The sequence below is a fragment of the Scyliorhinus torazame genome, chromosome 24 (assembly GCF_047496885.1).
Source record: "Scyliorhinus torazame isolate Kashiwa2021f chromosome 24, sScyTor2.1, whole genome shotgun sequence".
Classification (NCBI taxonomy): domain Eukaryota; kingdom Metazoa; phylum Chordata; class Chondrichthyes; order Carcharhiniformes; family Scyliorhinidae; genus Scyliorhinus; species Scyliorhinus torazame.
Genome location: NC_092730.1, coordinates 11,393,860 through 11,406,073, shown reverse-complemented (window position 1 = coordinate 11,406,073; position 12,214 = coordinate 11,393,860). Strand labels below are relative to the sequence as shown.

Here is a 12,214-nt window from a genome sequence, read left to right as displayed (position 1 = left end):
GTAGATGTACGAGGCAAGTTTTTTACACAGAGGGTAGTGGGTGCCTGGAACTCGCTACCGGAGGAGGTGGTGGAAGCAGGGACGATAGTGACATTTAAGGGGCATCTTGACAAATACATGAATAGGATGGGAATAGAGGGTACGGACCCAGGAAGTGTAGATGATTGTAGTTTAGTCGGGCAGCATGGTCGGCACGGGCTTGGAGGGCCGAAGGGCCTGTTCCTGTGCTGTACTTTTCTTTGTTTTTTGTTCCTTAAGACATATATAGTTTACCATGCTCGGCCTCTAAGACTTTTAAAATTTAGCCATGCTCAGCCTAGATGTTGAAAATTTTGCCATCCTCGGCCGAGAAGATGTTTAAAATTTAGCCATCCTCGGCCTCTATGATTTTAGTTCAGACGGGCAGCATGGTCGGCGCAGGCCTGGAGGGCCGAAGGGCCTGTTCCTGTGCTGTACTTGAGGCACGATCAATTTGACTGGAGACGAAGTTGAATCCAAACTGAGGCGTTATTAGTATCAGATGTGAGGCCTCCCACAGCAGCTGGCGAAACGGCTGCGAGCTGGAGGCCACGCATATTTATAACCCGGCTCCTGGGCGGAGCTAGCATGCAGGGGCCCAGGTGAACCTGTAGTGCAGGATCTACCGTACAACCTCAAATATCAGAACACAGTGGTTTACCACAGTACTTTTCTTTGTTCTTTGTTCTGGGAGAGGGCACCGAGGGGGGGGGGGGGGGGGGGGGGGTGGCCCACGTGCATTATCTCACCTCCACCTTGTTCTTTCTCTCTCCCCGACAGGTCGTAGCGAAGTGGATGAACAGGTAAAGCTGGGCCAAGCTCCGCCTCCGAATGCTGCGCCGAATAATGGATGTGGGAAAGGGTTTGTTGCTCTGGGTTGTCGTGCCAACGCTCCTGATGCCGTGTGTCGTGTCCACCTGCCCCAATACGTGTCGATGCGACAACGGGTTTGTTTACTGCAACGACCGAGGCCTGACGTCCATCCCTGCCGAAATACCGGAGGACTCCACCACCCTGTTTCTTCAGAACAACGAGATTAACAACGCGGGTATCCCCAACCAACTGAAGTACCTGCTGAACATCAGAGTGATTTACCTTTATGAAAACGCCCTGGACGAGTTCCCCGTCAACCTGCCCCGGACTCTGAGGGAGCTGCACCTTCAGGACAACAACGTCCGGGCCATCACGCGCGACGCGCTTTCGAGGATTCCCCTGCTGGAGAAGTTGCACCTGGACGACAACTCAGTGTCGACGGTCAGCATCGAGGAAGATGCCTTTGCCGACAGCAAGCACCTCAGGTTGCTCTTCCTGTCCAGGAACCACTTGAGCAGCATCCCCACTGGCCTGCCCAAAACGCTGGAGGAACTGCGGCTGGACGACAACCGGATTGCGACCATCCCGCACCACGCCTTCAAAGGCCTGGTCAGCTTGAGGCGGCTGGTGCTGGACGGCAACCTATTGGCCAATCAGCGGATCGCGGACGAGACGTTCAGCCGTCTTCAAAACCTGACCGAGCTCTCGCTCATCAGGAACTCCCTCATTCTACCGCCGCCCAACCTGCCGGCTTCGAACTTGCAGAAGCTGTACCTGCAGGAGAACCTCATCAGCCACGTGCCGGCCGACGCTTTCGCAAAAATGAGGCAGATGCAGCGGCTGGATATGTCCAACAACAACCTGACGACTTTGCCCAGGGGCGTCTTCGGCGACCTGGCGAACCTGAGCCAGCTACTCTTGCGCAACAACCCTTGGTACTGCGGCTGCAAGATGATGTGGCTGAGGGACTGGCTGCAAACGACCGCCTTCCACGTCAACGTGAGGGGGCTCATGTGCCAGGGGCCTGACAGAGTCCGAGGAATGGCCGTCAAAGACATCAGCACCGAAATGGACGCGTGCTCTGAGGTCAGCTTGCGTGGCGGCAACGCAGCTGTGAGGACAACCCCGATTGCCCGCACAGTCACCGCCACTCAAGGATTGCAGTTCGCCTACAAACCAAGGCGCCCAATACTGAAGCCGCCAGACTCGGCGGTGGACTATCCTTTGTCACGGGAGCCGGGGACCAAGTCGATAATCATCAACGTGGTGCCTTTAACCGCGGACAGCATTCGTATCACGTGGCGTGCAACCCTGCCTGTCACCTCCTTCAGGCTCAGCTGGCTCAGGCTGGACCACAACCCGTCAGTGGGTTCCATCACTGAAACCTTGGTACAGGGAGATAAAACCGAATATCTCCTCACGGCCCTCGAGCCCAAGTCAACCTACATCATCTGCATGGTCACGATGGAGGCCGGCAACTTCTACATCAGGGACGAAACGCCAGTCTGCGCCAAAGCGGAGACGGCGGGCCTATATAGCCCCACCACAACGTTAAACAGGGAGCAGGAGGAATCGGATCAGGCAGGCCTTCCCTTAGCTGGTATTATCGGAGGGGCGACGGCCTTGGTGTTCGTCGTCGTAGTCCTGGCTGCAATATGCTGTTACATCAGCAACAGTCGCAACCTCTTCTCGCAGGATCAGGTCTACAACCGGGGGAAAAAGGACGACTACGCCGAGGCGGGGACTAAGAAAGACAATTCCATTTTGGAAATCAGGGGGAGCGGCTTTCAGATGATCCCGCTCAACAACCAGCAGCGGCCCAAGGAGGAGTACGTCATTCACACCATCTTCCCGTCCAACGGGACCAGCCTTTACAAGAACACTCATAGTACAGCCCTCAGCAGTAACCGCGGTTACAGAGACGGTGGGATACCAGACGCTGAATATTCGTACACGTGAGCACAGTGATGCCTCACGGTGCGACCATCTGCGGCACTGCAATCGAAAGATATTACAAAAAAAAAAACCACCGGAGAACATTTGGGATGAAACACACTAAAAAGTCCAGCAGAAAATGCCTGGCGCATATTTTGTACAATCGTCACATAATTTATATTTAATATGCTTAAATAATTAAAAAAAAACAGCTGGACACTTAGAAAGAAAACACAGCTACCTAATTGTGTACAAGCCAGTTTTTTCTTTGTGTTAGGAGTGGGATAAAGAATAAATGACCTATTTTGGAAATAGTCCGACAGCAATGTAAAGATGTTTAATAGTGTCACACAGGTAATCATCTTGGAGAGCGGCTCACAAGCAATGACTTTCTTCACCCCCCATCTTGTGATCCAGTCAAGCAAAAGGCGTAACGCAAGCACACACTCACACAGACGCACACTCACTCACATGCAGACACACTCACTCATACGCACACTCACACAGACGCACTCACTCACATGCAGACACACACACTCACACAGACGGGCATACACTCATTCATGTGCACTCACACTCAAATAGATGCACACACTCGCGCACACACATACAGATGCACACACTCACTCACGCGCACACACACTCACACAGACGCACACTCACTCACATGCAGACACACTCACTCACACGCACACACTCACACAGACGCACTCACTCACATGCAGACACACACACTCACACAGACGGGCATACACTCATTCATGTGCACTCACACTCAAATAGATGCACACACTCGCGCACACACATACAGATGCACACACTCACTCACGCGCACACACACTCACACAGACGCGCACACACAGATGCACACACTCACTCGTGCGCACACATACACAAATGCAGACACACATAGAACACAGAACATTACAGCGCAGTACAGGCCCTTCGGCCCTCGATGTTGCGCCGACCTGTGAAACCACTCTAAAGCAGACGCTCTCACTCACGCGCACGCTCACACACACTCACATGTGCACACATGCTCACAGGCACACTCACCCACAAGAGCACACAGACACACACTCACTCACCCACACTCGCTCACACACACTCTCACACTCACTCTCACACAGTAACACGCACACACAAACTCTCACTCACTCTCTCACGCACGCACTCTTACACACACACTCATCTCATACATTCACACACACAAAAACAGTTCTGTTTCTTTGTGCAGGATTTAAAGCTTTACCACCCCTCCTCCCCCTCCACTTCTTTCGGAGTTATTTGTTGATGTTTTGTTTATTTTTCTATTCTTCTACGGTATTTTTTAAAAACGAGAAAAATTGTTTCAAACATTTAGTTCTTTACTGTGTTATTTCCGGACTTTATCTTAATTGGAAGAAGAAGGGATGGACTTTCGTAGTTATTTTTAAAGACAAGTTTACTGAAAATGTTTTTTTTTTTAAAATCGAGTTAGACTTTTGCCTCAAGTTAAAAACAGTGTGTATCTGAACCACAGATTTCATGTCATTAAATGTCAGGCCAAAATGGATGTCTTGTAGTCAACCGGCCGATTGTGCTATAATTGTGTCCTCAAGTTAACCCTCGGAGGACCACAGATTTTATTTGAACAGCGCCGTGAAGCTCGCTTGTTCGAGGCGTTCACAGTTTCCCATTGCACAGAATGTTTCTTTTTAAAAACGGCACGTCACTGCATTTGATTGGGACAAGATTCGGCGAGAAACTGCATCGGTTGCGAGTGGAATTCTCTGCTGCCTATTCCACACAACGCGGCGTTCGAGAAATAAATTGCAGACGATCCGTCCCGGAGGTAACAACGCGATTTGGAAAAAACGTCCAGAAAACATATCAAGTGCTCAAAGGGTTAACCGAGAACGGAATATTCCCCCCCCCAAGTGAGAAGCTACGTTGAAGGTTGTGAAAAGAGCGCCCTCAGGGGCGGCACGGTGGCGCAGTGGTTAGCACCGCTGCCTCACGGCGCCGAGGTCCCGGGTGCAATCCCGGCTCTGGGTCACTGTCCGTGTGGAGTTTGCGCATTCTCCCCGTGTCTGTGTGGGTTTCGCCCCCACAAAGCAAAGATGTGCAGGGGTAGGTGGATTGGCCGCACTAAATTGCCCCTTAATTGGGAAAAATGAATTGGGTACTCTAAATTTAAAATAAAAAAGAGCGCCCTCACAATGGGATGTGTGGCAGACGGTTACGCATTCAAACGGAAAGCACCTCTCAAAGTTACTGAGGGTGCGTACAAGTGTGCCCGTTGCTGCCAACCTACGATCTGGAGCCCCACGCTCTTCGTTTTAAGGTGGGTTGCCACCTTTTGCATCAGGCGAGAGGGTGCAGAGGTGACACTGGAGGCCATCCAGAAATAGGGCTCTTCCAGACAGGTATTTCCTTCAGGGATGTTGCCGCCGTCTCCGTTGGGAGCTCCCTTTCCGACATGCTTCCCACTTGATTGCTGGGGAACCTTGGTGGGGTTTTCCTGAATATTTGAACCCAAAGCCTCAAGCCCGTCCTCCAACCCGACGTATCAGTGCCCCGGGTTGGGAAACAACCCAGAAATCACCTGAAGCTCCGGTAACGACTCTCCTGTAACCATTCTTCAAGGTTGCCATTGCCAAGTTGCAACCGACCTTTCGAATGAAACAGTACTGGGACGTGAAACGTTCCAATGCTTGTGCGACCCCCACGACATTGGCGATGAGACATAGGGCGGGATTCTCCGACGCCCATTTCGGAATCGGCGATTGGACGGCGAATCCGTCTTCACTCCGGAACCGGGGGGGGGGGGGGGGGGGGGGGGGCCTGTTTCCGGATGCTCCGCCCCCTCCAGTTCGGTGTCACCGCTGGGACGGCCTCAGGGCGTTACCGGGAGGCCCTCCCCCCGATGGGCCGAGTTCGCGACCGCGCGGTTGACTCAGCGGTCGGGAACCCGGTGTGGCGGCTGCGGACTGCGTCCAGCGCCGCCAACCGTCGGGCGGGAGCCGTGCTGCTGGCCGGGGGGAGGGGGGGGGGGTGCTTCGGCGAGGGCTGGGGGGAACTGGTGGCGTTTGGCCTGGGGGTGTCCGGGGGGGGGGGGGCGGTGCTATCTGGAAAGGTCAGGTCCGCCCACGGCCGGACGTCATGTTGCACGGCTTGTCCGCCGCAGGTCGTCGCCGTGCGTTTCCGCGGTCACGGACCCGGCAATTCTCCAGGCATTTACATCGAGAGGGCCGCTCGCTTTGCGTGGCCCGGCTGCTAGCCCCTCACTGGTCGGAGGATCAGTGCTGAGGCCTGGCCGATTTTTCCCACGTAAAACGCCACAGATCCTCCGGACATAGCCACAAAATCGGAGAATCCACCCCATAATATTTCCACGCCAACGACAGCGTTATCACAGATATGTTATTCTAACTTTACGCCACCATTCGGTCTTAATTTTCTTTTCAAATAACTATGAGGTCATTTATTTTTTTTTAAATATAAATTTCGAGTACCCAATTCATTTTCCCAATTAAGGGGCGATTTAGCGCGGCCAATCCACCTGCCCTGCACATCTTTTGGGTTGTGGGGGCGAGACCCACGCAGACACGGGGAGAACGTGCAAACTCCACACGGACAGTGACCCAGAGCCGGGATCGAACCTGGGACCTCGGCGCCGTGAGGCAGCAGGGCTAACCCACTGCGCCACCGTGCTGCCCCAAGGTAATTTATTTTTTAACATCAGAGCGTCTCGATTAGAAAACGACAACCTCCCTGCCTCCCGAGCCTACAACCCCCCCCCAATTAATTTTAAAAGACTTTCAAAATTGGAATTAACCAGGCTGACTTTCACACGGGAGAACGATGCTCAGAGTGGCTCTCAGGAAACGCACTGGCACCCTGCAGAGGCTGAATGTTCCGCAGCCTGACTATTCGGGCAATGATCGCCACGACATGTTTCGAGTGTCTAGACTCTTGAGTCTGTCATTTGGTGGAGCTCAAACCACTCGAGTTGGAGGTGTATTACTGTAATTTCAGCGCACACACACACACATTTTATCTAAATCTCCTCCGAAGAGAGGAAAGGATAATTAAACCTTTTTTTGGATGCATCGCATAAAGATACAATCAAGCGGGTTTTTTTTTATGTATACAAATTTAGAGTACCCAATTTTTTTTTTCCAATTAAGGGGTAATTTAGCGTGGCCAATCCACCTAACCTGCACGTCTTTGGGTTGTGGGAGCCAAACCACCCGGACGGTGACCCAGGGCCGGGATTCGAACCCGGGTCCTCGGCGCCGCAGTCCCAGTGCTAACCACTGCGCCGCCCCGCCGCCCCGATCAAGTGGAATATCATGCAAAACGCTCGTCTCTGCCGCCCAAGAATACTGTGCCCGACACCCAACGTCACAAACAGTACGCAAAGTAAAATCTTGATTTGGATTCTCGGATTGAGGTGTGAATTTTCAGCTTGAAAGTGGGAACTCACCTCACTGCGGTGTGGCGTTTTTTTTTTTTTGAAAACTGGAGAAGCAAGAGTGAAAATGAGCTGCTAAACCTTCACACCAAGCAGCAAACCCACCAGAGGCTCCCCCGGGTCTGGTCTGCAAGTCGTACCGCGCAGTCAAGTGTAAATGATAATGTACGCCAACAGTACGAGCATACCTGAGCGCCCAGCAGGCGGTAAGATTGGTCGCAGAAGCAATATCTTAAAATACTATGCTGCGGGCTGACGAACAAAGACACTTATCGAGCATTAGATGTTTACAGCACGGAAACAGGCCCTTCGGCCCAGTTTCTATCACGAAGCTAGCCCCACTTGCCCACATTTGGCCCATATCCCTCTACACCCACCCTGCCCATGTAACTGTCTAACTGCTTTTTAAAGGACAAAATCGTACCCACCTCTACCACTGCCTCTACCACAGCCCGTTCCAGATGCTCACCACCCTCTGTGTGAAGCAATGTCCCCTTTGGTCTCTTTTGTATCTCTCCCCTCTCACCTTTAACCTCTGCCCTCTAGTTGTAGACTCCTCTACCTTTGGGAAAATATGTTCACTATCGATGCCCCTCATTATTTTATAGACCTCTATAAGATCACCCCTAAGCCTCCGACGCTCCAGGGAAAAAAGTCCCAGTCTATCCAACCACTCCTTACAACTCAGGCCATCAAGTCCTGGTAGCATCCTCGTAAATCTCTTCCACACTCTTTCTAGTTTAACAATATCCTTCCTATAATAGGGTGACCAGAACTGAACACAGTATTCCACGTGTGGTCGTACCAATGTGTTATGGGCCAGGGTTTAGAGAACCCCAAAGTGTATCATGCAGTTCACCTGACCCACAACTTTTACTAGATTGTGGTATGGGGAGCACACGGCCCACTCTACAGGTGTGGGACAGCAGAAATGGAAAAGTATTTTTTAAAGCAAAACAATGTTTATTCTATGAACTCAAGTTAACCTTTTTAAAACATACAGTGAACATCTTAGCAACCATCACTTCAAATACAACCCCCAAAGACTACAACACTAAGTAATCCTTTAAGCTTTCCTTTTAACATCCTTACGACTTAAAAACAAAACTTTTAACAGAAGCGCATCAGGTTTACATTCACGACTGAAAACATTTATAATTCTGAATTCACCAAATGATCAAGAGATAGTCTTTTCATGGCAGAGAGATCAACAGTACACCTGCTCTGTCTGGCTTCAGCTCCAACACTGAAAACGAAACTCAAACACACCCTGCAGCAAACAGCCTAAAACGAAAGTAAAAAGCTGACAGACAGCCCAGTTCCACCCACACTCTGACATCACTGATAAACACCCATTTCTTAAAGGTACATTTCTTAAGCACCCATTTCTTAAAGGTACTCTCACATGACAAATGTCTTGTACAACTTCAACATGACGTCCCAACTCCTGTATTCAATATTCTGACCAATAAAACCGAGTATGCTGAATGCCTTCTTCACCGCCCTGTCCACCTGCGACTCCGCCTTCCATGTGTGGTCTTACCAATGTCCTTTTTAGGGCAATAGGAATGCCGACTGACAGTCTGTCATGTTTATACAGGTAACAGCATCATCGGGACAGCATCCAAGGGACTATTGTAAATCAGAAAATTGTCACTGCCAAATAAAATTTGCTATATTCTCAGAGGCCTCAGTTGTTGCAAATTTAAAATAACTGCGTTTAAACTCTCATCTGGGTCACACTATACAACACTGAGAATCACTTGTTGCTCATCATTGTTTCCCCCCAACGAGCTAAATATTCTCTGCCCTAACATTTCCAGTAAAAAGAATTGTTACATTCTCTCCTTAACGTCAGTCCCAGACTGAGCAATTACTTAAGAATCCTATGATGTGGAGGTGCCGGCGATGGACTGGGGTGGGCAAGAAGTCTTACAACACCAGGTTAAAGTCCAACGGGTTTGTTTCGACTCACTAGCTTTCGGAGCGCTGCTCCTTCCTCAGGTGGATGAAGAGGTGGGTTCCACGAACACAGCATATACAGACAAAGTCAGTGATGCAAGACGATGCTTTGAATGCGAGTCTGTGCAGGCAATTAAGTCTTTACAGGTCCAGACGGAGCGACTGGAGAGAGGGGTAACCCCAGGTTAAAGAGGTGCGAATTGTCTCAAGCCAGGACAGTTGGTAGGATTTCGCAAGCCCAGGCCAGATGGTGGGGGATGAATGTAATGCGACATGAATCCCAGGTCCCGGTTGAGGCCGCACTCATGCGTGCGGAACTTGGCTATAAGCTTCTGCTCGGTGATTCTGCGTTGTCGCGCGTCCTGAAGGCCGCCTTGGAGAATGCTTACCCGAAGATCAGAGGCTGAATGCCCTTGACTGCTGAAGTGTTCCCAGACTGGAAGGGAACATTCCTGCCTGGCGATTGTTGCGCGTTCATCCGTTGTCGCAGCGTCTGCATGGTCCCGCCAATGTACCACGCCTCGGGACATCCTTTCCTGCAGCGTATGAGGTAGACAACGTTGGCCGAGTCGCACGATTACGTACCGCGTACCTGGTGGGCGGTGTTCTCCCGTGTAATGGTGGTAACCATGTCGATGATCAGGCCTGGGCTTGCAAAATCCTACCAACTGTCCTGGCTTGAGACAATTCACACCTCCTTAACCTGGGATTACCCCTCTCGCCAGTCGCACCGTCTGGACCTGATCACCTGCAAATACTCACATTCAAAGTATCGTCTTGCATCATTGACTTTGTCTATACACGTGGCTGTGGAACCCACCTCTTCACTCACCTGATGAAGGAGCTGCGCTCCGAAATCTAGTGTTAAGAATCCTACAGCGACCATTCGAATCAGATCAAATTCGTGGGTATGGTGCGCCCTGTAATGTTAAAAAAAAAAAGGTCTGTGGCAACCTGCTCACCAGGTACAACCTCTACAGAGCTACAGTACAATACACAGGATTACAGGGCCACGTTACACACAACTATTATATAACTATGTACAATGCTAGGGAAGTACAGTGGTGTATCACCACATTCACCCCTTGTTTAGAAGGAAGTCTGGGGTGAAAATATGGAGTAGCAAACACAGTGAACAAACAGGGAGTAATGAACAGAGTCCATCAGGAGGTTCCGTGTCGTCAGAGGTCGAGACGAACGATGGGTTTGGTCGATCTCTTTGAACGTCGGAGCTGCGACGCTGAGGTAGTGTCCGGCCGTATCCGTGTGGTCGGTGGTGCTGGGTCGCGAGGCGGCATGACGTCCCCCACCGCTTCGGCTGGCTAGAGGCGAAACTGCGGGATGACAGCGGCTGGCACGGAATAGTAACAGGCCGAGGGATCGACGGGAGCAGAGAGGGAGGGGGGTGGAGGTTGCGGGGCGGGGGCGACAGGGGCCCCAGAGGGGGCCAGGTCCTTGATGGAGACGGTCTCCTCACGCCCGTCGGGGTACGCTATGTACGTGTACTGTGGGTTGGCGTGGAGGAGACGGACTCTCTCCACCAGGGGCTCCGCCTTAGAGGTCCGCACGTGCTTGCGGAGCAGGACGTCTCCCGAGGACAGGAGCCAGGACGGAAGCGATGAGCGGATGTTTCTCTTCTCCAGGAGATCGGCATCCGTAAACTAAGATCGTAGTTTAGTCGGGCAGCATGGTCGGCACGGGCTTGGAGGGCCGAAGGGACTGTTCCTGTGCTGTACATTTCTTTGTTCTTTGTTTGCTTGCCATCATTGAAGGGGAGCTCTGGCCTTCGGCAACAGGAGTGCCGACCAGCTGGTTCAGCAACCAATTGCATTGTAGAATTCTCACAGGACGCAAACCAGCCTGTTAAAAAACAGCTGATTAACCGTCGCTTTTTACGGAAAGCAAAATACAAATTGGGGCCGATGTAGATGAGATTAAGATGGAAGCGGAACCATCAAACAAGCATAAGAGAAATATAATTCTTACTCCAAAGATTTATCAAAGGGGAGAAATTTGACACTCCACAAACAAAATATTAATTTTTCAGGGGCCAGAGAGATTGTTCATCAGTACTATACGGACTGAGTATGTTGTTAAAAACACTATTGAAAGCCCAGTTACACCTCATTCAATAAAGCATGAAATTTTCGAGGGTTTTTACAGTGAGTCCCATAACCTAAAAGTGGAAATTCACGCCAATTGAAGTGGCACGGTAAGCACAGTGGTTAGCACTGCTGCCTCACAGCGCCAGGGACCCGGATTCGATTCCGGAGTTGGGTGACTGTGCAGAGTTTGCAATTCCTCCCCCCGTGTCTGGGTGGGTTTCCTCCTGGTGCTCCGGTTTCCTCCCACAGTCCAACGATGTGCGGGTTAGGTGGATTAGCCGTGCTAAATTGTCCCTCCATTTCTGGGGATGTGTAGGTTGGGCTAAAGGGTTGTGTGAAGCGGGCTTGGGCGGGGTGCTCTTTCAGGGGGCCGGTGCGGAACCGCCGGGCCGAATGGCCTCCTTCTGCACTGTAGGGATTCCACGATTTAACTCCACATGTCCTGATGTCAGGCGTTGCTGTCAGGTTTCACAGCCATTATACTATTGGGCCTTGGTGAGGCCACACCTGGGAGTATTGTGAGCAGTTCTGGTCTCCTTCTCTGAGGAAGGACGTTCTTGCTCTCGAGGGAGTGCAGCGAAGGTTTACCAGACTGATTCCAGGGATGGCGGGACTGACGGACGAGGAGAGATTGACGAGGTTGGGATTGTTCTCGCTGGAATTCAGAAGAATGAGGGGGGGTTTCATGGATACTTATAAAATTTTAACGGGAGTAGATAGGGTAGATGCAGGGAAGATGTTACCAATGATGGGTGTGTCCAGAACCAGGGGTCACAGTCTGAGGATTCAGGGTAAACCATTTCGGACAGAGATAAGGAGACATTTAGTTTTCATAGATTATAGTTTTCATAGAATTTACAGTGCAGAAGGAGGCCATTCGGCCCATCGAGTCTGCACCGACTCTTGGAAAGAGCACCCCACC

General features: G+C 51.2%; 2 protein-coding genes across 9 annotated transcripts in view; one reads left to right on the top strand and one right to left on the bottom strand.

The window, feature by feature from the left end:
- Nucleotides 1–4,321, top strand: part of LOC140399884 (leucine-rich repeat transmembrane protein FLRT1-like) — a 178,395-nt gene extending 174,074 nt beyond the window's left edge. For all 3 annotated transcript variants that reach the window (XM_072489350.1, XM_072489351.1, XM_072489352.1), the window contains exon 2: nucleotides 799–4,321. In XM_072489350.1, the coding sequence (XP_072345451.1) occupies nucleotides 850–2,790 (1,941 nt within the window). In that variant the 5' untranslated portion in view covers nucleotides 799–849 and the 3' untranslated portion in view covers nucleotides 2,791–4,321. The remainder of the gene's footprint in view (nucleotides 1–798) is intronic.
- Nucleotides 1–12,214, bottom strand: part of LOC140399885 (ADP-ribose glycohydrolase MACROD1-like) — a 959,160-nt gene that overhangs the window by 857,877 nt on the left and 89,069 nt on the right. The gene's annotated exons all lie outside the window — the stretch shown is intronic.